The sequence below is a fragment of the Tetrahymena thermophila genome (genome assembly GCF_000189635.1).
Source record: "Tetrahymena thermophila SB210 genomic scaffold scf_8254565, whole genome shotgun sequence".
NCBI classification, from domain to species: Eukaryota; Ciliophora; class Oligohymenophorea; order Hymenostomatida; family Tetrahymenidae; genus Tetrahymena; species Tetrahymena thermophila.
In genome coordinates, this window is record NW_002476336.1 from 115,766 (window position 1) to 139,627 (window position 23,862).

The 23,862-nt window shown below is 22.5% G+C and overlaps 6 protein-coding genes across 6 annotated transcripts; 2 read left to right on the top strand and 4 right to left on the bottom strand. All coding sequences in view use genetic code 6, as the record gives it.

The window, feature by feature from the left end:
• Positions 1-440: 440 nt before the first annotated feature.
• Positions 441-2,801, bottom strand: TTHERM_00470770 (cyclic nucleotide-binding domain protein; the record flags this gene model as incomplete). Its single annotated transcript, XM_001032967.1, has 1 exon — positions 441-2,801. One exon carries the CDS (start codon positions 2,799-2,801, stop codon positions 441-443), a length of 2,361 nt encoding a protein of 786 aa, XP_001032967.1.
• A 601-nt stretch (positions 2,802-3,402) lies between these two features.
• On the bottom strand, positions 3,403-4,089 carry TTHERM_00470780 (transmembrane protein, putative). Its single transcript, XM_001032968.2, has 2 exons — positions 3,796-4,089; positions 3,403-3,746 (listed from the first exon to the last, which is right to left on the bottom strand). Exons 1-2 carry the CDS (start codon positions 3,978-3,980, stop codon positions 3,539-3,541), a joined length of 393 nt encoding a protein of 130 aa, XP_001032968.1. The 5' UTR covers positions 3,981-4,089; the 3' UTR covers positions 3,403-3,538.
• Positions 4,090-4,515: 426 nt separating this feature from the next.
• On the bottom strand, positions 4,516-6,213 carry TTHERM_00470790 (hypothetical protein; the record flags this gene model as incomplete). The annotated part of the gene is made up of 1 exon (XM_001032969.1): positions 4,516-6,213. The coding sequence occupies one exon, from the start codon at positions 6,211-6,213 to the stop codon at positions 4,516-4,518; it is 1,698 nt and encodes a 565-aa protein (XP_001032969.1).
• A 2,895-nt stretch (positions 6,214-9,108) lies between these two features.
• On the top strand, positions 9,109-14,081 carry TTHERM_00470800 (transmembrane protein, putative; the record flags this gene model as incomplete). The annotated part of the gene is made up of 4 exons (XM_001032970.2): positions 9,109-9,600; positions 9,656-11,282; positions 11,335-13,260; positions 13,318-14,081. 4 exons carry the CDS (start codon positions 9,109-9,111, stop codon positions 14,079-14,081), a joined length of 4,809 nt encoding a protein of 1,602 aa, XP_001032970.2.
• Positions 14,082-14,970: 889 nt separating this feature from the next.
• On the bottom strand, positions 14,971-16,446 carry TTHERM_00470810 (small guanosine triphosphatase family (GTPase)-like Ras family protein; the record flags this gene model as incomplete). Its single annotated transcript, XM_001032971.3, has 6 exons — positions 14,971-15,049; positions 15,282-15,547; positions 15,696-15,797; positions 16,002-16,101; positions 16,207-16,233; positions 16,391-16,446. 6 exons carry the CDS (start codon positions 16,444-16,446, stop codon positions 14,971-14,973), a joined length of 630 nt encoding a protein of 209 aa, XP_001032971.3.
• Positions 16,447-19,963: 3,517 nt separating this feature from the next.
• Positions 19,964-22,298, top strand: TTHERM_00470830 (cyclic nucleotide-binding domain protein; the record flags this gene model as incomplete). The annotated part of the gene is made up of 2 exons (XM_001032973.1): positions 19,964-20,900; positions 20,950-22,298. The coding sequence occupies 2 exons, from the start codon at positions 19,964-19,966 to the stop codon at positions 22,296-22,298; spliced, it is 2,286 nt and encodes a 761-aa protein (XP_001032973.1).
• Between the last annotated feature and the right edge of the window lie 1,564 nt (positions 22,299-23,862).

The window sequence follows — 23,862 nt, forward strand, 5'->3', positions numbered from 1 at the left end:
ATTCTTTATTTATTATATTTATTCTAATACAAATCTACTTTACTTTGAGATAATTGGTATTAATATAATTCAATCAATATTACATTCTGATAACCTACCTGCATTTGTAGCTAATAGTTTTAAGCAATCAATTTTTTATCATAAAAACTGCTTTGTAAATTTATAAAATGAATGACTATTTCTAATATATAATTTTTAAATAAAACAAATATAATAAATACCCTTTTGTTTAAGAAGATTTAGTTTTATAAAAAATAATATAATATAAAATAATAAATATAATTTAAGCTAAAGCTTTTTATAAAATAATTAACTAATTTAATAAATAGTTATTTTGTTTAGAGTTTGGATTGATTTGTAGGTCTAAAATTTTAGTCAAACTATAGAAAATATAATATTATTATTAACTTTTAGGTTTTATTACAGTTGGAATCAATCTATCAACTTTTTGAATTTATTTGTTAAAGTATTAAATTCTTTTAGGTTAAAGATTTTTTTTTAATTGGCAATATTCTTTGTTAAGTAATTCCCTCAAGCTATTTTAAGGCTTTGCTAGTAAACTTGGATTATCCAAGTTGAGGGGTTGACTGTACTGACTAGCTAATAGTTTCTTATTTTTTTCTTAAAATACTTTTAATAGGGCTTTAGAGCTCAGGAAGAGCTTGCATTGAACTAAATTTATTATTACTGTTGAGTATATCATCATAATTATTAAAATTTTAAATATTTATTTCTTCTAATCCTTTAAATCTAACTTTCTTGTCAACACAGAACATTTAAATTTTTTTTTTTACTTTTTGGTATATGTCTTTTTTACTATGGTCGTTTCCTGATGAATTTTAATAATTTTTCTTTAATCCTTGAAATTTTTTATTGGTCAAGCTGCTTGACATTCCATACAAATTTCTTTTAAATATTTCATCCTCAGTGTCAAGATCATTAGCTATTGAAGTTGAGCTGTCTAAATCTTCTATTTCATTTAATAATTTAAAATTTCTGGTTACCTTGCTGTTAATAGCACTGTCTTCTCCTGTAATAGAAGATTATCTGTTATCGAAATTGGAGGGATTAGATTGTTAAAATTTTTGAACATTTTACTAGTTTGATGCTATTTTAGATTTTTCTGTTTCTTCCATAGTTTCATCCAGATGTGTTAAGCTGGTGTTTGAATTAGGTTATTATGGACTAAAAAATGATAATATTGAACTATTTTTAAATTTATGTGCTTCATTAGAAACTCTTAGACTTTTTATGTAATCTATATTAGCCTACAAGTTAATATTATTTTTTTAATTTTCTGGATAACTCTTTTTTTCTGATTTCTCAGCTATTTTATCATCCTCAACTATTTCTGGTTCTGCTTTTTTATCATGTTATATTTATTAGCTATTATTTGTTATAATATTGACTTTCATATCTTAGTTAACTTTAGGAGATATAAGCTAGTGTTGTTGTTTAGGTATTTACCGCAATTCGATTTAAGATTAGCCTTTTTTTTATTAATTCTAAATTAAAGATTTATTGTCCAAGTTACTTTAAAATCCACTTTTGAAAGTATTTATTTTGAAATTAGATTATGATTAATTTAGAGAGTTTTTCGTTTCACTTGAAAATTTTTCACTGGTCATTGTTAAACGTGCACTATTAATCACTTTTTAGTTCTAAGGAGACTAAAATATTTTTTCTTACTTTTATGTGCTACTTAAGGATATAATTGGAGTACTTTGAGTAGGTTAATTTTAAGCAGCTGGAAGAAACTATTGTGATAAATTTGACAAATTAGTTTATGAAGTACGCACCATGATATTCTTCTCTTATCTAATTTACAACCCTTTAGACTTAAAATTTTGCATATAGTAGTGATATTTCGAGAAAGCATTGTTTAAAATGAGGCTTCTTATTTTTTAGTTTTTATTGTTCATTAATGCTTCTTTATCAATAGCATATATAACTGTATTAGGTGATATTGAACGGCAAGAAAATACTCTTAAATTTGAGGATCCAGTACAATCTTCATGTCCAAATAAATCACCTTATTTTATAGATATCGAGGGGCTCTTTTAATAATCACTTTCTTAGGTATCTGCTTGATCTATATACACTTCACAAAATCCTTATCTTAATAAATAAAAGTATGATATCTTTTCATTCCTCTTGAAAATATCCTCAAACGAACAAATAGAATGCTCAACAAATTAAGGTGCTATATCATTAGCTATTTCATTTTTTTCAACCAGAGGTAAAATTTTATTTAGACATTCAGTAATAAAAGTATTTCTAGTTAAAATTAATTCGAAGCATTTTTGATAATGGTTACTCAAACATGTAAAGACATTCAGTTCATCTATAGCGATTATTACTGATCTTGTATACTATAATTCGCCAAAGCCATCTCCGGGTTTTAGTATAAGTTGATTTTTGTAATAATCTTTTGATGGACAATCTTCATCTTCTTCATCTAAACGAAAGTTACCTTTTTTAATTTTTTTTACAACCCTTTCTATGTAGTTGTTAAATAAAAGCTGACTGCTTTCCCTCTTAGGAGTTACAACAAGAGCTCTTCCCTAAATTATATAAAACTGCTTTGGAGGACTTATAGTATAAATAATTTTTCCAATTTAGAAAGTTTCATATCTTAGGAATTAGCTATAGTTTCTAGTGTAAAGATCTAAGTTAGTATTTGTTTTTTCATATGGACGAAAGTAGCTATTTTTGCGTAAAAATTAGCTTAGTTATGTTTATGATTCTTTTATCTTATTAGCCTTACCTATCTCTAAACATTTTGTATAAAATTCATCCATGATCAATAAATCTTTTAAAATATTTTCTCAATAGTTTTATATTTTTGGTAATGCTATTCTTACAAAACTATTAAAATTTTAGCAATTTTTATCAAACGCCAGTATTTTATACAAATTTTAGGATTTTTTATTTATTAATTACTTGAATCTAAGTTAATTAAATTGTTTGCCTTATATTAGCCAATCACTGAATAAAAACACTAAATTTTACTGTCTTTACATCAAAAAATTATATTGGGTTTAATATTTAGATAATGTTATATAATTAACAAATTATCTTCTTAAGCTTTTCAATATTTTTATATTTGAAAAAAAAATTATCTTTCTTTCTTTAATTAATGAAGCCTTTTTCTATTCTTCTTTGTTCAATACAGTCTCTCAAAAAAAATAATACTCAATTAAATAAAGTATCTATGATATCAAAATTAATGGAATATAAAATTAATTTATTTTAACACTTAAATCTAAACGAAAAGCAAAATATTATTTTTATTATTTACTTTGTAAAAATAAATAGAAAAGATATAAAATGTTAATTAAATGACAAATATACTTAATAATGTAAAGCATAAATGGAAATAAAAAATATATAAGTAGGTAAAAGTGTTTGCTAGTTTGGATATATATAAGTAAAATAAACAATTTAATAAAAAAATAACTAATAGAATTTATGCATGAATCAAATTTTAGATAAAGAATATTTTATAATAAATTTTGATCGCTGATTAAAATAAATATCACAAATCCGCTTTATTTATTTTGTCTTAAACTTTTTATTAATTATCTTCTTATTATTAATCATTTTAATTAATTTTAGTATCAGATTCTTTCCTATCTTTTTAATTTTCAGAAAAATCCTTCCATTTAGACTCTACGCTATCCATGTCAATCTTTAAGGAAGCTAATTTATCTTCTATACTTCCAATTTTTTCAGTGTCTAAATCGCTAATATTTATTTTAATGTATAAATTATCATTTTAATATTGAAATTTACTTTGATTCTTCCAAGAGTAGTTTAGTTAGGTCTTCAATTTCTTTCATCATATCATCCAGATTTTAAAAGTCATTTTTAAATTCTTATTCTATTTGTTTTTCATTTTATGTCTATGTAAAACAAACTTAAAAACAGATTATAAATAAAATAGCTGCAACAATTAGCTCTCTTATAAAAGATTTCATTTTTATAATAAAAATAATTTCTCTTTTATTTACTATCAAATTTAGAAGTTTTAGTAAAAAGTGTTATTTAATTACTAAAATTATAGCAAAAGCAATGTCTTGAAAATTAAATAAATCAAATTTTTTAAGATTAAATAATCTTATGTAAATTAATTTCACAAATAGTTTAATTTTCATCAGAAAAAGTTACAAGTATTCTACTTAATCCTAAAATAAATACTTTTTGAATAAAGATAGATAGCAATAAATGTAAAGAAATGTAGTTCTTTGTATAAAAAACATATTAATTTTAATATATTTAGAAAGTAATTAGGTAAATTACATGTAAAACAAATCTGTAAAAGCAAATAAATATGATTGATATATTTTGGTAAATATGACAAAATTATCGTTCTTGCATGTTTGAGTTATTTACTTATTTTTTATTGTATTTATTTATTGTTTTGTTAAAAATTAGTGAATTTATTTATTTATTTATATACTTCTCTTACATTGATTATTTCTAAATGACTTTTTCCTAAAATATTATTAGAATTCATTTCTGTGTATTATTTGATGATTGCAAAGAGGATATACCATATGTGCCTGCATATGAAACAGGATTTCCGATATTATTAGTAGTTGTTGTGGTATTTATAGAAGTTAAACCTTTAATTGGGCTTGAAGTCAAGTAAGGTGAAGTAGCAGCAGTAGTGATGGATGAAGGATATTGATAGGAATTTGGAGTTGTAGAAGGTGTGTAGCTTGGTATCGAGCTAGTTACAGAGGTAGTTTGATAACTTGTGCTTGAACCCTACTATTATTATAACTTATGCTTGTTTAAAATTTCTTAAACCATTTTATCCTATTCTAACTTTTTCTAATTTAACTTGTCTTAATCTTCCTTTGCTTTCTATTCTTTCAAAATGCGTTGTACAATATCATCTATACCTTTTTTACTATCGTCATTTCCTAAAACTCCTGTGTTTGTTGAAGTAATACCTGTTCCAGTAGTTGTTGTTGTGGTTGTTCCTATAAGTCCAGTATTGCCTCCAGCTGAGTTAGCAGATTTGTGATGAGAAGGCATGTAAAGAGCTGGATTGGTTTAATAAGTCATAGTTTGGTTCTTTTGTGAAGTAGTTCCAAGATAATTTGCTGCTGTTGAAGGAGTGCTTAGTAATCCTGTTATTCCTCCAGTGTTACCAGCTCCTAAAACTCCATAACCGGCAGTGCTATAAAAATCAGGCTATGTTGGGTTATTCTTTGATTTTATATAGTCAATTTATAATCCAAGAAGAATGTTATTATTGCCAGCATTAGCGCCTGCATTAGATGAAGGCTATAATGCAGTTGGAGCAAATTAATCAGGCTAATCTTTTTAGAATTCTTTTGCAAATTAGCTTGTTGGTTCTTTTGAGCCTGGGGTGTTTCCTTAGACAGCATTTGGATTATTTTTCTTGTAAATTGAGAATTCACGGATGAATTTACTATCTTGCCTTTTAATTCCTCTATCATAAACTTTACGTTTGCTAGAGTCTGTAATAATCATGGTTTAGGTTTGGAAACTACGATCATTAATAAGATCAAGACTTGTGCTATCTTTCTAAAATTGTTCAACACACTTTTTCACTTTTTCAAGCAAAAGTTTTCTTGTTGTTTCCTATTATTCAGTCAACTTGGTATCTTTAATTTTACTCAACTCGTCAAGTCCTTTTACCTACTAGATCTCGTTTGTTGTGATACGCTTTGCAGGTGAGGGATTTTTTTTACGATCATTATCAATCCAAGGACTGTATTAATTCATTTTTTCCGATTGCTAGCTACCGTTTCCAGCTTAAGCTTATGTGGCTGCTGAAAAGTTAGAAGGGTTACTTACAGTATTTGTTGCTAGTGCTAATGATCCTTCATCTTTGGGGAGACTGTCATTTTTGTTAAGAGGAGATTCTGAACCAAATGAATTACGGCGAGTTATTTTACGGGGTGTGTTGGCTTTTTTAGAATTTCTTCTGGAAGATTGACGCTTTAACTTCACGATATTCTCACCTTATTACTAAGATTCTGAAATTACTAACTAATGGGCGTAGCAATAAATAGATGAAGGAGTTGCATCCTTTGCTGTTAATTTATCCTTGAATTTAAGCCATTCTTAAATGGCAATACCTTTTGGGTCATGAATCGCTGTTAAAACCTTCTCAAAAAATATCTTAAATGATTCTACAACAAAAAAGAAATCACTATTCTAAAGCATATCCATCTTATATTTTATTTTAATTATGTTTTATTATTTAAATAGATAGAGATTTATTTTTATATTTATTGATTACCTCTTTCTATTAATACAAAAATTTTATTTTGGATAGAAAAAATTTTTTTATTAATAAATGCTGCAAAATTAATTATTATTAAAGCTTGCTTGTATGTGCACAAACTTTCTTAGAAGGAAAAAAGATCAGTAAATGATTCAAAAGAAATTCTTTACAGAATATCATTCTACTTAGTATGAGTTTTATATTAATTTTGAAGATCTGATTGAGGTGATTTGTATCTATTTCAATCAATAACTAATAAATTTGAGATTGCATATTTTATATGAATTTATTAATAATAAAATATAGGTACTTTCCTTAATAAAATATATCAATCAATCAACCTATCTACTTGATACTTAATTAGTTTGAATAAATTAATTGGAAAATACCTTTTTAATATATTTTATAATTATAGCAAAAAATAATTTTTCATAGATAAACACTCAATCTATCATTCAGCTATTATTAAAACTCATTATAAGCAATATATAATGTTGCTAAATAATTTTTCTATTATGTTTTAATTAATTTATCAAGAGATAAGAAATGTATAAGCTTGAAAGTGCGAAAATAATTCAATTTTTTTTGCTTTTTGGATATTTTTATAATCATATAATCAAGGCTTGCTTGTAGATAATATAATATAGACCTTTTTCATAATACAAAAAAATACAATCATTAAATATTTTAAGTCTAAATAAATACTACTTTATCAACTGAGATGCTAAAGATATTATTTTTTAATTATTTCATTAATTAAAGTAATTTTTTGTTTGTACTTTATTTTTAAAAAATATTGAATAAAATTTTTTAATTTGAGTTTATTTAAAATATTCTAATATAAAAAAAGATATTTTTTAAATGTATTTTAAAATTAGATTAGGGAGTTACAAATTTATCAACAAAATTAAATATTTATTAATTTATGGTTACTAATGTTAATAAAAAGGAAAAGTATAATTATATAAAGTAACCCCTGCTTAAAGTATTTTAATATTCTAATATTAATTTCATTATTGAGCGAGTTAATTATTATTTATATGAGAAAGTATTTATAGTTTTATGTAAAAAAAATTAAGCTTATATGAAAGAAGTTAATTTTAATGGTCTAATAAATGTTAAACTAGGTTGACAGGTTATTTACATAATATGAATGAATTAACATATAAAGCTTTTTAATAAAAAAATCTAAACTTATATAATTTGGTAAATTTTAACCTTTTTTGCTAGGTTTATTTTACAAAAAATCTTAAAAATATCTAATATAAACTCATTTGAGTAAAATACTAAAAGAATATCAGTAGGATATTTTTATTCTTAGAATTTAAGGTATATAATGTTTTTTCAGAGCTTTTTAATCATTAGAAAGTCAATAAATAACTAATTTAACTACAAAAATTGTGTTAAATAAATTAACTTATTTTCATAAATTAGTATTTTTTCCTATTTTTTTCTAGAAAATAATCAGAGAAAAAGGAGGTTAAGCAACAAATTTTAAACAAGCTATTTAGTTTTTTCAAAAAATATATTTTCTTTGCGTGTTTTCATACTTTTAATAGATTTATATTTTATTAATTTAGGATTAGGAAATAGAAATTGAACAAAAATAATAAATTTATTATTACTGTTTGATTTTATTCCTCTTATTTTTATTCTTAGCAACTCAAACAGATGTTTTCTCATAAAAGCATTCTAATTAATTTTTAGTTATTCACGCTACCTAATCTAATTTCTTACAATAATTACAGATTTTTTTTTGGGCAAAAAGTTTTCCCAAATTTTTTAAAAGTGATATTAAATTTATTAATTTATTCTGTTAAAGTATTATTAAAAGAATGTTTTTTAATATTAAAACATATACGCACAGTTACTATTTAATTTCTGTAATTTACAATGCAAAGGACTTTAGTTCATTTTCATTAAATAGTTTTGTACAGAGTATCTAAATTTTTAGAATTTATATTGAAAAATTAATTAAATAAACAAACATTTTTTTATAAAAAGATTAGATTGAATATTAGAAAATGAGAATCAAAGAATTTTACTTGTAATAATACTATAAAATTTAAAGGACACATAATAGGAACTTACCATTAAGCATTATAGCTCTGATTGTTTAATATTTTTGGAATATTTAAATATTACTAGAGTTTGTTGAATCATAAAATATTAAGAATAATAAAATGCTAAATAATTTAATGTCTTTTGAAATAAATTACAATAATAAAGAAAACTAGTTTTGCTACTTATTTTTAGCTATCAACTTTTTGATCATTTCATTGATAATATTAGAATTAATTTTATTTATTATTTAGCCTTCTAATAACTAAACTTAAAAGAAAGGAATTAGAAACTACACTTCATATATAATTAGCTTCTTTTTAGGATATTATGAATATTGCTTATTAATACCAAGCTTTATAATTAGTCTCTAAAATTCCTAAAAAATTGTAGCTTCAATTAACATGATTTTCACCATTCTAATATGTAATTCTTTCAAAATTATTTATTCACACAAAGTGAGTGAGAAAACTTCAGAAATTTTTGGACTGCTAACATAATTTTGACAATTAAATACTTTTTATCAATCAAAAAATGTTAGATTACACAACACTAAATTAATAAATTTAGCAAGTATTTAATAACTAAATTATGTTATTATTTATGGGAAAAAATATATAATATTACCTATATTATTTTAATTTTATATGTTTATTTTTATTTTTTAAAATATAGAACTTAGTATTTGTTTGAATGATTTTTCGTTCTATATCAAAGAAAATAAGGAAGATTGCTTGGCTAGATTAAATAGCTGGTAGCTCTATATTGTTAAACTATTAATGATTATTGTTTTACTATTCAATTCATAAGTAGTCAAAACAGATATTTAGGAATTAATTACCTTTTTTTATTATTTAATTTATTTAATTACTTCTGTTTACTTAGCCTAATATAACTGCTCACTTATAAGAATTGTTGATAACAGTTGTAGTATTTTGCTCTCCACACTCTCTATTACAATCTTTCTTCAAAGAAAACATCAAATCAATACTTCTCTTATTGTTACGCAGTTAATTTTACTACCAGTTTCCTTACTTTTATCTTCTTTAATAGAAAAAAATTACTTAAGCCTTAGAGAAATTAATGTTAGCGAATTTAAAGAAGATATCAGCCCTCTGAAATTAATCTAGCTGTGTAGAAATATTTAGGCTAGCTTTTCATTTTCTTTTTCAAAGTATAACTAGAATCCGAATTCTATAGTCTTGGAAGAGATAGGAACTCAGCATTTATAGTTTTGTACTGAATATCCCTATTGCTTTTGCAACTATAAGGTACGTTATTGATGTAGATTTTAATTTATTTAATACTGTAATCTAATAATCTTAGGAAGAAAGCAAACAAGAATATATAGACAACACAATCAATGGTAAAAATAGAATGCTTTTCACCTAACATTTTGTAAAGAAGCAATTGTTAAATGGAAGAAACTTAAACTTAAAAATGAGAAAATAATCAAATACGAATTTGGATTTAAGTTACTGCACTTATTTACTAGAAGTTTGTGGTTCGAGAGTGTAATGTATATATGAACTTAATAAAATGATATTTGAAAAGAGTATCTCATTAAGAGAATAAATGTATGCATTTTATTTGATAGAAAGAATCAAAGAATCTTTCAAGAATAAAAGTAATAAATTAGATTTTTTTGTAGCTTTAAACTATGAAAAAATAATGAACCACACATTTAACAAATTTGAATAATCGTTATAGTAAAAATTTAAATTGTACGATCTAATCAATAGTGATTAAATTAATCTAATAAATCTTACACTGGAATCTGATAAATTGGTAGAACTGAGGAATTAACTAAAGGCTAATATCGTTGAATTATTAAGAATAAATTCAAAGCACCCCGCTTTTATGTTCCTTTAATAGGAATATCTAGATTCTTTTGCCTTTTTAGAAAGTTATTCAACTTTAACTAAATTTTCCTATCATCTTAAAGCAAAAGAAGCTTAAAATGAAATGGAAAGTTAGAAGAAAATTCAAGACTAAGTTACTCAAAATGAAGAAAACATGAAATAATTTTATAATTTCAAGAAAGAAGAGTTATTTTAAGAAAAAAGTTGTGTTTTATTTTTAAGGATAACAGGTATTTAAGTTGGGTATGTTATATAAGCTTAAAAAAACTTTTCTGACTTGTTTGGCTATACAGAAATCGTTGGCTAATCAATAAATACAATCATCCCTAGTTGTATTTCATAGTATCATAACAGACACATTAGCAATTACATAAATTAAGTTGATCAACTGAATCAATCCTTTTCTGGAAAGTACATTCCATTATAAATAGCAATAAATAAGTAAGGTTGGGCTGTTCCAATTAGCTTGAGAATGCAGATTGAATATCTCGCTGACTACAATGAGTTAGGCCTATCTTGCGTTATAAAGCAAAACTTATCTGATAATAATTTTATGTTATTAGATGTAGAAAGCAGTAAAATATAAGCTATCAGCTAGCCTTTCTATAATTCGCATTTCTCATAAATTTTTTCAATCAAAGAATTAATGTAAATTCCCTTATGTAGAATAATCCCAGCTCTTTTATACCTTACTGACAAATAAAAATTTTAAAACCTGCAACAGTTAAATTACATATAAACATTTGCTTTTCTACCAGATAAAGGAATAACTTCATAGATCAAATTTAGCTTAACAAAATAATTTAATTTAAGTAAGCTATCCAAAGAATTAGAGGATTATGCAAATAAACCATACCTAAAAATCTATTTATTAAATTTTAAATTAAGCTTTATCAATGAAGCTTATCAAAAATTATGCATTTTGGAAATTGAATAATTTCGATAAATAACATCTGAGTTAGAAATTAAAGATGCATTTTAATAAGCGCAAATGTAATTTCAAACTATATTTTAGATAAAAATTCCTAATTTTGTCTACAAAAGCTCAATAAATCCAATTTTTGAAGAGCAATATGATACTCCATAAGAATGTAATTTATTTTCAAGTTAATTTATCAATTAATTAATTCAACCTTTTTTTAGAATAAATTTTAAATGAAGTAAATTAATCTCACAGTTTAGACATCCTAGATGATGACCATCATAGAAAGCTAATTAATTTATAAAATTAGCAGGGTGCTAATGATATTGAATAAATTAGCTTTGTACCTTTGAATAATTATTACAATGTTGAATCTATTAAGCACCTAGATTCAACTCCTCTCTATCATAATTAAATACATTTCTAAAATTAAACCATTTCGAAGTAAATTTTTGACACAGATTAATATGACTAAAAGGGTTTTCCTTAATCACCATGTGCTTTATTCTCTGTTTCTTCACCTAGATAAAATATGATTTCTAACACAACTCTGATATCCCCGAGAATTTAAAAGATTAGTACATCCTAAAATAATATAACCTTAAGTAAAGTAAAAATTTAATCTAATGAAAACTTGATTTACTCTCAAGATTTTATCCCTGGGATAAAAGATACTTCAACAGAAGAATAAAACATTAATTTAAGTCCAACTAAGATTAAGAATAAGGTTTCAGAAAAAGTTGAAGACTAACTTAATATTTGGCAATTTGACTTATTTAACTAATGCCATTTAAAACCAGATAAAATACGCAAAATAGAAGCAGAAGAATAACTGAATTCAAACATTTCAACACTAGAAAAACGAAATGACAGTAATTTAAAATCTAAAGGAGACAAAATGGGAAGAAAGAGTTAAAATTTGAAGGAGGGAGCCACTACTTCAATAAAAAGTTCTATATCACATTCGAACGAATTGAAGAGAACAATTTACTAAAAGATAAAAAGCACTAAAAAAGGAGTGTTGATAACATTTTTAAATATTTTAACCATAATATCAATAATTCCTTTAATTACAATGACTTTATACTAATACTTAACCATGACATCTGAATTCTCATTAGAAAAGATTGACTTTTAAATGATACCTTGGCCTATGTCTCTAAGAGCTGTTTTATCATAAAATTTGGAATATGTAATATTTATCAAATTCGTAGACTCAAACATCTTTCCAGGAGTGAATTAGTAATGGAAGGATTACGGTCTAGAACATTATAAGAGGATAAATGATGAAATAAATGAATATAACTATCTATATAAGCAATATTTAAGTTCAGATTAGAATTAATTGACATATTTTTAAAATGTTACAAATTTCAAATTAAATTATGTTTAAATGAGAGACTAATTTAGTTAAAAAAATAAATAATTTAATTAAACTATATCTTTTTAAGCGTATATTTACAACTATTTTACAACAGTAAATCGTTTAAGCACTCTTGTATACAATGAATATAATGAAGAAGGTACTGTTTTATCTAATTTTGTAAGTTTTAGTACACAAATATCAACATTAGCAACAAATATTCAATAAAAAACAAGAGATGATTTACAAGGAATTTATGATTAAAGTATTCTGGTAATGGAAGTTATCATAATACTATCTTTTATAGTTATTTCTGGTATTTTACCTGCTAATTACCTTATATAAAACTAAGTTGAGGAGATATTAAAATTGTTTGCTACGATTCCTCCATAACACCTCTAGGATGTTCTTTAAAATTTAAGAATTTCAGCTATAAAATTGAATAGTTACAAATTATAATTTACAATTTAGTAAGATAAAAAGAATTCTAAGACAAAAAACTAATTGTAGAACTTTACTTCAAAGCTTAAGCATGAAAATTTCAAATAAAGTAAATAAAATGATGTTAAATAGCTAGCCTACAAATAAGATTTTTCTTCAAATTTAATTTCTATAAATCAAAAGAAAAAAAGTATTTCTCAAACAACTACAATAAACAAACTTCAAATTAAGCATGTCATATATTGCTTATTAGCTTTAATAGCATTGATTATTTAGCCCATTACGAATGTAATTTTGATTAAATCTTTTAATGATCAAGCTCTTATAAATATCGACTTACTGAGTAAAATTCTTTATCAATTAATATAAGTTTTTAAATTATTTAATTTATTTTTATTAGGTACTTTATACGACTTGAAAGCTCATTTTTGTAGCAATTTAGTCTTAAACTATTCCTATTTATACTATAAATTGGTCCCTAACAACAATCTATATGATCCAAACTATTACAAAGTTAGAATACCTGTATTTTTTTCCTTAAATGTGAAGAAACAAACTAATTTAAATAATGTAGTTGGTTAGTAGATAATGACTGATAGATATTAAATGGAATACTATAATGAATTTTTATTTAAAATCTTAAATGGAAACATGTGTGAGGCATTTAGAGATTATCCATAGTTTTATAATTAAACTTACTTAAATTTCAATTTTAGTACTTGCAGCAAAACAAGAAATTCTATTTTGACGAAAGGATTCCAAATATCAGGAAAATATTTCTTAGATTAATTTCCAATTTTATATGATATTTTGAGCATCAAAGATTAAACAGTGCTCTAAAAGGAAATACTCAGTTGGTAATAATCGTTTGACCTCAAAGAATTTGATGAGTTTTCATATTTTTTGATACAGGTTATTACAGTAATGAAAGATTTCTTAGTTAATCGAAATAACGATTATCTAAATTATATGATTACAATTTAGACATTCCTTTTAGTCTTCTAATGCTTGTCACTAACAATAGTTTTTTATTTTGGTTGGTACAATTTTTACAAAAGTATAACAAACAATCTTAATAAAAGTAAGAATTACCTCACCTTAATTGATGTCGATTAAATAATCGAAAATCCATATTTAATGAGTTATATTAACAAATAAAAATGAATAAAACTAACTAACACCCTTACTAACTTTAAAATAAAATATATTTCTAAATTTAAAATATTTAAACCCTTTACTTTATATTTCCTTGTAAATATTTTTTTATTTATAAACTAATTAAATAAGGTTAAATTTTATAGATTATTTATTATTAAACTAAAAATAATGATTTTATACTTAATTAGTACATTAAAACATGCTCTACATGGTACCCTTATAAATTGAGATGCTTTAATTAAAAGTGGGCAAAAGTTCTTATCAAAAATTTAACTTTTTCATTATAAAATGCATCTATAAACTTGGCACATGTATATTTTGGTCAAAAGTTTTGTCCCTTAGGTATCCAAATTATACATTGTATATTATTTTTTTTGTTAAAACAATTAGATAAAAAATATTTAAAAATTTATTTATTTAATGAGCATTAAATATCCAAAAAATAAAAAATTGGATATTTATTTGTATTTTTTAATTAATTTATTCTAAAAATAGCTAGCTCCTCACGTGTTATATTTTTTCTTCTGATTTAATTATATAATTTTTAAACTTATTTTATTTGAAAAGTATGTGTAAAAAATAGGTAGATATTAGCCAATAAAAATAAAACATATTGAATCAAGCTATAAATAAATATACAATTAAAAAAATGCGTTTGTGTGTGTAAATGAGTATAGAAAAGAGCGAACTTTAAAAATATAGCTCTAAGATTATGGAAAAAAAAGATACAGTTAATACATCAATATATAATACAAACTCTTGCATTCTTATTATTTTCAATTTGTTATACTTGCTAATTCAAATAATTTCTCATAATCCATTTATCCTATATAAATTTTTTATTTTTTTATTTAATTATAATGTTTTAAAAGTCAGATGCTTTCATTTTTCTCAATCAACAAGGGCAGTCATCCTTTTTTTCTTTCTTTTTGGCCTTATCAGTTTACAAAACAACAGGCTTTGGTGGGAAGAAGCTTTTAATAATTAAAGATTAAAGTTAAATATTTTATTCATAGGGTATTAATTTATTGTTTTTAATTGTGTATAAATTTCGTTTTTTAGATGATGAAATCAATACTCATTTATTCATTTATTTATATATTTCATATTATGAACTCCATTTAATGTAAACTTATTGAGTGAATTTATATTGATTTTCTCATTACTATTGAACAAGCTAAAATAATTAAATTCTAGTAAAATTACATGGCATCTTCTTAGAATTAAGAGGAGGCAGCCTTAGCAATAGCCATAAAAGCAGCATTAACATTAGTATCATCCTTGGCAGATGTTTCGAAGTGCTTAATGTCTCCATTAGATTTGCACCATTATTGAGCAAACTCAGTTTCAACTTTTCTTTCTGATGCTTTATCGCTTTTATTTCCAATAACAACAAATGGGAAAGTGTCAGGATCTTTAGGGCAACCTTGTTGCTTAAATTCTTCTTTCCAACTTTCTAAGTTTTCAAAGGTCTAAATAATTTTTATAAAAAAAATGTTGATTTAAAAATATTTGAAAACTTGTGCTAATTTGTAAATATTTATCTTCAAGTAAGATCTTCAGATAACAAATTATAATTCTGCTAACTTTATTTTATGCATAAAATATTTATTTAATTACCTTCTTATTTGTAATATCATAGACCAAAACACAGCAGTCAGCACCTCTATAGAAAGCACCACCGAGGGATTAGAAACGTTCTTGACCAGCGGTATCCCAAATCTAATAATTATAAACGAATATTTATTTTTATCAAAAATTAAAAATTTTATTAATGACTAATCAATAACAATGATGTAGTTATATTTAAGATTTGCTGCAAAAATGAATGCTGCTTTATAGATAAAATAACAATTCTATCATATGGGCAAAATAATTCTTGGACTAGAACTTAATAAATAACTGAAAATTTGTTATATTAATTACTTGTAATGTAACCATACGATCATCAATAGTGACTTCCTTAGCCATGAAATCAGCACCAACTGTAGCTCTATATTGTTGAGTAAAACGCTAGTTGACGTACCTGTAATAAAACAAAAAAAAAAATAAATTTCTGCTATTCTGATCTTTAGACTATTTAACAGCCCAACTATTTATTTTAATGCTAATAACTGTAAAAACATTTTACTGGTTCATAAGAGAAGTCTTTCCTACACTATTTATTTTAATAAAAATGGGTTAAAAAAATTAATAGATGAATTTCTGCACAATCACAATTTTCAAGCTTATTATGCTGATAAAATAGCACATAATCCTGAAATATAATTAAAAATGTCAATCGCTGCAATTAAGAATTAGTATGGATCATTTACCCAGAATCACCTAAGATGATAATCTTGTAGAGTTGCTTTCTTTTATTTGTGCTCATTACTTAAGTAAATTTATTTTTTTGTTTTTAACTTTTTAATTGTTTCTTAAAAGAAATTTTTTGTTGTTTTTTTCCACACTTGCTTTCTCTTTCTTTTTAATTAGTATTTTATTCTCATCTAAGCGAATATTCACACACATCTTTTTGATGAATCTAATTATTTTGGCAACCAAGGCTCATCAAAGAATTTTATAACTCAAAAGCTTATAGGACGGACCCCTTCCTGAGGATTTCTAATTTTTCTCATTTTGATTTCAGTCTTTTATTTTTTGATTTCAAGGCATTCAAAAATTTTCAGATACAAATGCTAATCTTAAAATTTTAATCACCAAAATAGATAGTAAGAATGAAATATTTAATTTTTTATCTTGTTATTCTCAATCAAGTTTTAAGTATAAATTATTAATAATTTCAACATATTACAAAAATTTATTTTAGCTTACATTATTCAGTATTACTAATTATAACTTTGAATTTTATTAAATTTACTCTCCATTTTTTTAAATAATTCCATAAAATTAGCTAGATCTGGCTTTAGTTTTCAAAACTGAAATCAAAAATAAATATTTTTCTTTGTTTTTTTATGATACATTTTTATATCATTTCTCTAGTTTGTAAAATTTAAAAACGTAAATTATCTTCATTTAAATGTATAAAACTACTTTATCTAAACAAAAAAAAATTAAACATACATAAGTATAAATTTTTGAGTTAAACTAAATGAGTATTTGTTTCGAAATTTGTTTTCTAATATGCAAGTAAATAAATATACAAATTTCTTATTTTAACAAAACCAGTTTGATTATTTTTTTGTAAGAAATCATTAGGGTAGTAATCCTATTGCTAAGATAAAAGAATATTAATTATTACCGATTCTAAAAAGTATAAATTAAATATATTCTAAAGCAAAAAGTCATTAGTTTTTAAATTAACTATTAAAACTAATGTCTATCAAAATATGCTAATAAATATTTTATCTATAGGCCATTTATTTAATTATATATGTAAATTTTAAAAGTTGAATATTAAATCAAATAGTTAAGCAGCATGAATATGAATAAATTTCATTTCATATTTTTAAAAACCATTCAAACTTGTAAAAATTTAAAAATAGTAAATTTTTCTATTTTCAAATATATAATAGTCTGTTTCGTTTGAACCTTGCTTATGAGCATTTTTATAGAGATTAATAAATTTACTAAAGATATTTTATTAATATATTACCTTAATTTTCAATTTCAAAATGGCATTTTCATCTAAAAAAGCAATTTTTTCCATCTGTAAGACAATATTTAAACAGAATTTGTAAATATATTACTATTTCTGATAAATAGGTAGTACTGTACCAAGAACTTAGGATTTTACACCCTATTTTTTCCAAATTCTAAACATTATGCTGATTGAAAGCTTGAATTAATTTAAATTAGTTAGAATATTTTTTTGTATTCTCTAATGCTGTATTGATTATTTTTAAAGTATTCTGCTATTCTCTTTCTTGGGAATCATTTAAGATATAGTATATTAGTAGAACGTTTAAATAAAACACCCTACATTTTGATTTATTTTAAGTTAAGTTTTTTTCCTTTTATAATAATAATATAATTTTTAAAATAAATAAATAAAAATATTTAATCTAACTTAAATTTGTGTAAAGCTAAATACAAAATAAATCAGTAATATTTTAGTTGTTAGAAAATAGTTTTGAGAAAATAGATTTTTTTTAAAAAAGAGTAAAAAAAACTGAAAAAAAAATTATTTGTTTTATGAAATTTCAAATCTATTAAATTTACTCATTCAAAATCTTGCATAAGGCAAAAGAAAAATTACATATTTAAAATAGCTATTAAAAATATAACTAACTTTTTTTTTAATATTTATTTTTGAATACTTAATTTCTTAAATTTAAATTACTTTATTTATTAATTTTTAAAACAACTTTTAATTGTTTTAAATATTTAAAAAGTTTTTGTCTTCTGTTTATTTTTATAGTATTGGTAAAAAAACAAAATTTTCATCTAAAAAGGATTATTTTAAAATGTATATCTTTGTTACGCATTTCTATTGATCCTCTATCTTTTTATCATGGTAATCAAATTTTACTATTTTAAAATATTTAAAAGCTAAAACTTTAATAATAAGACATTATCTATTTAGATAAAAATTTAAATAAAGTGATTCACTTTTTTAATAAAAAATTAAATACATTAAGTACACAATAAAATGAAATATTTTTTAATAAATTATCAAAAACATTTTTTTTTTATTGATTTTAAATTTTTATTTACTAAATATCAAATTATTAATTTTAAATAAAATTTTTGGTAAATTATTATTAATATTTTAATTGTTTTAAGCTAAATTCATAAAATTAACTTAAATTTTAAAATTATTTTAAAAAATAAGTTAAGTTTTATTTAGAAGCAAATAATTTATATTTTAGTTTATTTAAAATTATTAAAATATTAAGTAAATTAACATTAAAATCATTAAAAAAGCTATAAATTTAAAAAATGTTCCTAAAATCTCTGAAAATGTTAATTAAAGAGGTTTTTTAAGGACCTAAGTGTCTACATAATAGAAATAGATATGTTTAAAGAAACAGATGATAAGATTTTTTTATTTTATTTAAATAAAAATGTGTTATAATATGTATAATAAATTGATATGGTGGATAAATAAAGAAATTATTTTTATTCTACAAAACATAATATCATACTCTAGACTAAATTAAATAAAACAATGACCCTACTATTAAAAAAGAATTTATTTAATCAGGCAAAAAACAAACAATAAAGTAATGAACCAATATTAATTAAAAATAGATGAAATTAGAATACTTAAATTTTGATGACTTTGAGATTTTTTTAGAATAAAATAATTAAACAATATATTTATTTACTCTTAGAATTTATTTGAATTTAATCTTGTAATTTTATATACATAAAATAATTTAATAATATCTATAGTAAATACATAATTTATATACTTAATAAATTTATTAAATAGTTGAGTGTGAAAATAATTTGAACATTTTTTCTTATTTTTCTTTTAAATTTAAAAAATTATATGCTTACAGTAATTTAATTGGTGGCTTGCTAAAGTATAAAATTGCAAACGATAATAAATCAAGGATTTTATAGTAATAGAAAAAAATATTTTCTTCAATATACTAATTATTTTTATTGTTTATAAAAAAATTGTTGTCATACTTAAATAAAAAAACATTTTTCTAACTTTTATTGAAGAACTTATTTAGAAATTATTTAATTTTTACTCATTTATAATTTTTTATAAAAAGAAAATTAAATTTGCTCTTTTAAGATTAAAATCAAGGCCAATATTTGTTATTAATTTTGTCGTTTGAAAAACTTTTTAATTCTAGTGAACAAGCAAGTTAATTAAATTTGCTTTTCCTATTTATAAGCTAAAACTTATTACGATAATTTCATAAACAATTAATTTTAACTAAAAATTGGATTTTTCAAAAAAAATAATAAAATTTCTTTAAAATATAAAAATGCTTGCTAATATTATTTTAAATATAATTAATGATTATAAAAAAGATATTCCTCTTAGCTAATCAACTTAAATCCCTTTGCTTTTGTAACACTATGATTATTTTGAATATCAAAAAGATTCTAGAAATATACTTAAGTAGTTATGCTAAAAAGTTGAGTATCATTACTAGCCGAAAAATTCTTTTTTATTTCATAAGGATTAGTTTTCAGATTATCTTTATATTCTATTAGAAGGCGAGGTTCTTAAATTAGAGGAAAAAGATGAGTATGACATAGCTAAAGAAATATAATTGCTTAACTATGAAAGATAACTGCTAAACCAAATCAAGCAACTATAAAATCAATCTCAAGATGCTTCAAAACTGAAAATCTAATATAATCAATTAAAATTATAAATCTAATAATAATTACACAAAAACGAAACCTATGATAAATTAATTAGAGAGAATTGTGGATTAGCTTACAAAAATGTGTATTTTAATTAGCAAATAGATCAAGATGTAAATTTATTCAAGGTTACTGAGAAAATAACAGTGGGAAACATGCTTGGGCACATTTCTTGTATTGATTCATTTGAACAAAAGAGAAAATTCTCTGTTTATGCTAGTGAAGAATGCAGATTTATTTGTGTAAAGCTTTCTTACATATAATAGCTATACTCTCAAAAAATATTTATTAGATCATATATTTTTAATTATTTCAAATGCTTAGATATTAATTTAGCTTCTTTAGCTGATTCTAAATTTTTCAACTAATACTTTGAAGAATTAACGTTTAATAAATATGATGCTGTAATAAATTAAAATGAAAAAAACGACAATTGCTTTTATATTGTTCTTTAAGGTCAGTTTGTATATACCTATAAGATAAGCTAAGATTTGATAAGAGAAAATTCATTTACAGATGAGAAAAAAGAGTTGATTGAGCTTAACTAAGGTAAAACAATTTTTTTAATATTAAGCAAAATTTAATTTTAATTAAATAGATGATTTGTTTGGTCACGAACAAAAAGTCAATAACTCTTCAAGCAAAAATAAATCTCCTAACGTAAGATAATTTAGTGTAATTTGCTCATAGAATAACAGCAAAGTTATAAGAATACAAAGTATTTTACTTCAATCTAGAATCAACTAGGAAAGTTTCTATTAAATAATTGATTTAGGAAAAGAGCTCCAATAAAACTTAGAGAATTAGATTGGCTAAATCCCAATTATTCAAAAAAATAATATTATCTAACAAAAAAATTAAATACAAATTAATAATTTTATAAATAAATTGTAAGAGCAGTTATCATCAAAATCAAAACCATCTTTAAATACTGAAGAAAGCGAATTTTAATCTCCCTCCAAAACAAACATCTCTCCAAAAAAAATAAATGATTCTCCCTTAAGATTTAACACTAAAACAAATATTGTATTTAGATAGTCTTTTAATAAAATTTAATTAAATTAATCTTAAAGACAATCGCCAATAATTTTGAGAGATTCCCCAAAAATCAAAATTGAATAAAAAATTATGTTGAATTTAAACAAAGAGCTAAAAACCAAAACTATTAGTGTAAGTAAAAACCATTTAGATAAATTAGAAAATACTAACGAACCATCTACAAGTATAAATTTAAAGAAAGTAAGATAAAATAGTTACTTAGACTTCTTTATAAACAGAAATGCTAATAGCTGCATTAACAAATAAGTAAAATTAGAGTAAAATACCACTTCAACGAATTAATCACCTATAAATTCATAACAAGATGCCTAACAAGGATTTTAAGAAGCTGTAAGTGAGTACTTTAAAAATAAAAGTCCTTAAAAGTCAATTAGCATGCAATCCTATATTCACTAGAAAGTCTAATTAGCTTTAAATTTACCAATTAAACAAAGTAATCCCAGACCAAATGCTAAAAGATCAGCTAGTATGATTCAATTTCCTTCACTAAATTAAGTTGGATCAAATGAAATTAAAAAAGATTAAAAAGTGGATGTTGAAGAAAGCCAAAACAATCATTTTGATAAAAACCATTTAACATTTTTAAATAAATAAAGTCCTTTTCTGTTTTAGTAAATTAAAAAAAAATAAGATTTACAGAAGTAAATTTAATAATTGAAGTTTTCATTTATTTCAGTTGAAGGTTAGAGAAATTTGTAAATTTAATCACCAATAAAAAAGAAATTTCCTATGAAATATATAAATCCTATTGTCAATTCAGAAAACACAATAGGTAGTTCACCTTCTATGAAAATTTAAAATAAATCTTAAATCTTTTCAAAAAGACCTTCGATAGCACTTGATTTTAATATTCTTAGATAATCCTAAAGATTATAAGAAATAAATTGAGGTGTGATGAAAAATACTTTTCGCAATTGTAACATAAAAGATTGAATTAATAACTAGTTTCTTGTGTTTATAAAAAATTGTAAATTTAAAAAAATAAATCATCAACATTTTAATTTTAGTAAAAATAATTACTTCTATTCTAAATTAAATTGTTGCTTTAACTAATAAATTATTAAATTTGTTATTTTTTGAACTAATTTATTTTTAATCACTAATTGACCTTTCCTCAATTAATAAAATTTTGGTTAATTTATTACTCTAAAATTATTACATATTTCATATAAATTTAAATCTTTATGTAGAATTATTTCTAATCTAAATTAAATTGTCAACTAATTAAATTTATGATATAATTAAAAAAACTAGTTTAGAACTAAATTATTCATAATCTTTAAATTTATTTAAATACTTAAGTCTATAAATTGAAGTGATTGGTTTATTGTAAAATTATCATAAATGATATTTTAATTTTTGATAAATGATGATTTCTGATTTAAATTACATTATTAACTTAACAAAATGCTTGATGTAAATAAAAATAACTATTTTGAAAAATTAATTTTTTATCACTAATTTTGTTTGATTTCCCATATTTAGCATTTAATTGAAATTAATCTGTAAAACTGCAAACAAAAATCTAAGTAAGCCAACATCTTTAATTACACATGAATTAGTAATAAATTTCAAAGTATTTAAGAGTTTTACAAACAAAAATGTTTTTACCAAGTTTTTCATGAAATTTTCAAATAAACTTTGAGTTTAGTTGACTTAAAAACCTCGTATATTCTTCAATTATTCTTAAAAAGCATTTTTGATAGAAAAATATTATTTTTTAATAAAAAATTAATCCAGTAAATACTTGTTGCTTTTTGATAAATTAAGAATTTATTTTGTGTTATCTTTAACCAAATATATTTTTGGTAGTAAGTCCACAAGAACTAGATCTAATTTATAATTGAATTAAGATTTAAATTTGCTTAACTTAATATAATCAATAGTGAATAAATATAATCCTAAATTGTTCTATGAAATAAAAATATAAATTTCAACATTTACTCTAAATAATTTAATAAATAAAATTTCTTGATTGATAGATAGATAAATAGACCATATTAGATTACATATTTACAATAAATTACTTGTTCCTCTGAGTTAGCTTAATAAATATAATTAATTTTTAAAAATTCATTCCCTATTTAAAAAAAATAAAATATTAAGTGAAAAAGCCGATGAATCTATTTAAGAAATATTATCTCAACTAGTTTAGCTTGATAAATAATAATAAGCAAAGGACATAAGTACCTTCTTTACTTCTCCTCTTATTTTAATCCTTATGTTAGTATTAGATGTATATACCAAAAAAGGAAAAGAAATAAATTGATTAAGATGGTATTTTCTAAATCTAAAATATTATTACAAGATTTTTAATACCTCAGAACATATTATAGAGTTCTTTTATGCTTATAATAGTTCCTCTTATTAATATTTTTATATTTTTGCTTATTATTATCGATATAATAAATTTTTACTAAAATAACAAAAAATACAAAATGAAAATTTACCA